This window comes from Nanorana parkeri, unplaced genomic scaffold (genome assembly GCF_000935625.1).
Source record: "Nanorana parkeri isolate BGI_ZX_2015 unplaced genomic scaffold, ASM93562v1 scaffold2148, whole genome shotgun sequence".
NCBI classification, from domain to species: Eukaryota; Metazoa; Chordata; class Amphibia; order Anura; family Dicroglossidae; genus Nanorana; species Nanorana parkeri.
Genome location: NW_017308416.1, coordinates 55,896 through 59,730, shown reverse-complemented (window position 1 = coordinate 59,730; position 3,835 = coordinate 55,896). Strand labels below are relative to the sequence as shown.

Genomic DNA, 3,835 nt, shown 5'->3' with positions numbered 1-3,835 from the left:
TCCCCCACCATGAGAGATGTCCCCGCCCCCTGTATTCCCGGGATCCCACCCAGGAGGATCTCACCGTCCCCCACCATGAGAGATGTCCCCGCCCCCTGTATTCCCGGGATCCCACCCAGGAGGATCTCACCCTCCCCCACCATGATCAGGTAGGTGGGACGGAACTTCTAGAACATGAAAGAGACTCAGTATGTGGTCTTGTATTATGAAACCTCATATACTCCACCCATGTTCTGTTGGTTTAGGGTGAAGATCTGATAGATATAAAAGTTGATGTGAAAGCAGAAGAGGAGGAGACTTATGTGAGGGGCGATCAGTCCGTGAAAGAGGGTGAAATGATGGTGCCGGTTAAAGAAGAGGAATCTACAGATGGATCCAGTAAGAGGAACCCGCCAGAGAGATGTCCCCGCCCCCTGTATTCCCGGGACCCCACCCAGGAAGATCTCACCCTCCCCCACCAGGATCAGGTAGCTGATGGACAATCTCTGGTGGTATCTCTGGGATCTGGACATCATCTACAATTGTTACAATTTCTCATTTTTATTCTATATTTAGAGTGTAGTTCTGAGTGATTCAAACGTTGACCTTAAAGAAGAGATAAAAGAGGAGATTGATGAGGACGGAGTGAAGGAGGAGTCAGAGTTTCCTAAGGGACACAAAGATCTCTACCAGGAGAACACAGAGGAGTCATCCATCTACAAGAACCCACCAGATAGATGTCCCCGCCCCCTGTATTCCCGGGACTCCACCCAGGAAGATCTCACCCTCCCCCACCATGAGAGATGTCCCGGCCCCCTGTATTCCCGGGATCCCACCCAGGAAGGTCTCACCATCCCCCACCATGATCAGGTATGTAAGGTGGAACGTCTACAACATGAAAACGACTCAACACTCTGATATGTGGAGACGATGAGGCCGATGTAAGAGAAAAGAAAACCCCCAAAAGTGGGGATAAAACACAAAACTGTGACTGGATTGCGTGTCCTCGTGTGAGCGACCATCCAAGAAGTATCTAGCTGATGTTCAGTGTGTACGTAGAGGTCCCATGTGGCCACGCTGGTAGAACATCTATAGATAGTGTTCCTATATATACTTCTTACTCTCGTGGCATCAGTGGCCAATCCTCCTCTGATCTGTGTCAGTGACTGAGGTCCGAGGTGTGGACTCCACAAGACATCTTCTAGGTGGTCTCACTCCATCAGAACGTCTACAGATGATGTTCTCCACCATTCAGGTATCAGGTCGGTGGGACGGAGAATCTAGAACATGGAAGAGACTTGTGGAGACAACGTGGGGATCCTACAAGATGATATTTTCTTTCATTTTCCTGGTTTAGGGTGAAGATCTGATGAAGATGAAAGTTGAGGGTGAAGTAGAAGAGACGTATGTGAGGGATGATCAGCGATATACGGAGGAGGAGGCCGGGATGATGAGGACGTCCATAGAGGAGGACACGCCTACAGAGATCAGCACAGGTGGGCCATAAACACGAAATACATTCCTCTGCTCATACTGCTCACTGATTGGTCCAGAGTAGGGGGCGGGGACTGAGTGAGATCGGCCTGTAATAAGCTGGTATTGGTCACTTTTCTGACCTGTGTTCCCCGTCCGGCACATTAGATCTCTCTCTCGGATTTTCCTCCCTCTTGGTCCTGTCGATACAATGTATACATGTGGACGGGGTTCATGTAGATTTTGGGGGGCAGCGGGCAGGAAGTTGTCGGTTTTCACTCTTCGGTGGAGTAGCACGGATACGATAAATCAGATTCCACCATTATTGGGTTCTTCAAGCTCCTCAAGGTTCTCCTACAGCCAGGTCTCTACACAATGGTGGACAGAAGGACTCCTCTACTGAGAGACAGAGACGAGACCTTCCACGGCTGGACGTCCTGACTGGCTGTTGTCTCCTCAGATTTTGGAACCTTCAGCAGAAGATGATAATGGGGGGCGAGTCTGGATCTCAGTGATGGTGGTCTTCAGGGTCAGCCTCCCTCATCTTCACTCTGTGACCTCTGGTGGTGCTCAGCTCTTTCTTTATGACTTTGATGGGGAAAGATGTTACTTGTAGTGTCATAATGGTAATGAATGATGGAGGGGGAGGGGAGGCTCCTCCCACAATACCAGCACCTCGATAATGTAGAGTTCTCATTGGTTCTCTGTCTGAGTCTATGAATGTAGAAGTGAAGGGTCTGAGGTCAGAAGGAACCATCTACCAGATATGATGCTCTTCTGGAAAGCTGACTGCTGTGGGCGCAGTCTGGGTGAGGTGAACCAACCCGCTCGTGTCCTCCAATAATCTCTTTCTATTTGTAGTCCACGGACGGGACGTCGGGAAGATCTCAGAGGAACGTCTCACGTTGTCTACAGAAGATGAGGACATCACGCAGTATAGTCCAGGAGAAGACCATAATGTCCATCAGGGGCCCCACAGTGGGGACGGACCCTCGTATTCCTCCAATCCTGAGGAACCCCAGACCGCGAGTGATGGGGCCGACCTTCCAACAGATAAGAGGTTCTCCTGTCCTGAGTGTGGGAAAGGTTTTCGGTTTAAATCCAGCGTTTGTGTACATTTAAAAAATAACACGTGTTACCGGCCGTATTCCTGTCCCGAGTGCGGTAAATGTTTTCCACAGAAATCTCAACTTGTCAGCCATCACAGATCTCACACGGGAGAGAAGCCATTTTCTTGCCCTGAGTGCGGGAAATGTTACCTACGGAAGTCAGACCTTGTCATACATCAGAGATCTCACACAGGAGAGAAGCCGTATTCCTGCCTAGAGTGTGGGAAATGTTTTGCACGTAAACGACTCCTTGATGCACATCGGAGATCTCACACGGGGGAGCAGCCGTTCACCTGTCCCGTGTGTGGGAAAATTTTTTCCAGAAAGTCCCATCTTACTCTACATCAAACAAGCCACACTGGACAAAAGCCGTATCCCTGCCAGGAATGTGATAAAAGCTATCTGCAGAGATCAGACCTTATTGTACATCAAAGATCTCACACAGGAGAGAAGCCGTACGCCTGCCGGGAGTGCGGGAAGTGTTTTGTACGTAAATCACATCTTGATGCGCATCTGAGGTGTCACACGGGGGAGAAACCGTACTGCTGCCTTGTGTGCGGGAAGTGTTTCTCACAGAAGTCCCATCTTAACACGCATCAGAAATCGTGCAAGTCTTGTCTCGCCAAAGATCAGAGAACCCACGCGACCCTTTAGGAGTAGTAGTGTTTCCTGAGTGCGGGAAATGTCTTCTATATAAATCATCAGAGGTCTGACGCCGGGAAGAAGCTCAGAAAACACGTGGCCGAGCTCTGCTGCGATCTTTATCAGGAAATCAGCGTTGACGAAAGACTTTACAGTTGTATCTGGCTTCCTTTCCTCGCACGCCCCGGTGCTTCTTCCACCTGACCGCTATGATCGGTGACAGCCCCCCTCCCCCGATATGAACAAAGCCTGCAAGCCGTGTTTTCAGGAATCATTGATGGTTACATTGTATTTACACTTCAGATCCGAGGACTTCGCTGTGTCCCTTCATTTCATATGCGGGGGGAGGGGGAAAGGTTTTATTTTTTATTAACGATTGCCCCTCCTTAACCCTTTACTGACACTAACTCCTCCTTCCCCATTATATATAGTCAATGTTTTTTTTAATAATACATCACTTTTTTTGACGAGGACTAGATGTTTTATTCAGGAGATATTCTCCACCTCAGACACTATGTCCTGGAACCCCCATCCCCCGACACCCACCAGAGCTTACCCTCATCAGTTCATATTGGAAGCAGCACCACTTCAGGATCGGTATGACAATTCGGCAGCAGGAAGAAGCGCTAGCA

General features: G+C 49.4%; 1 protein-coding gene across 1 annotated transcript in view; it reads left to right on the top strand.

Annotated features, from left to right (window-relative positions):
- Positions 1-909: 909 nt before the first annotated feature.
- LOC108800876 (zinc finger protein 585A-like) overlaps positions 910-3,835 on the top strand; it is a 29,131-nt gene continuing 26,205 nt past the window's right edge. The window contains exons 1-3 of the mRNA XM_018572859.1: positions 910-920; positions 1,235-1,290; positions 2,314-3,154. Of these exons, the coding sequence (XP_018428361.1) occupies positions 910-920; positions 1,235-1,290; positions 2,314-3,154 (908 nt within the window). The remainder of the gene's footprint in view (positions 921-1,234; positions 1,291-2,313; positions 3,155-3,835) is intronic.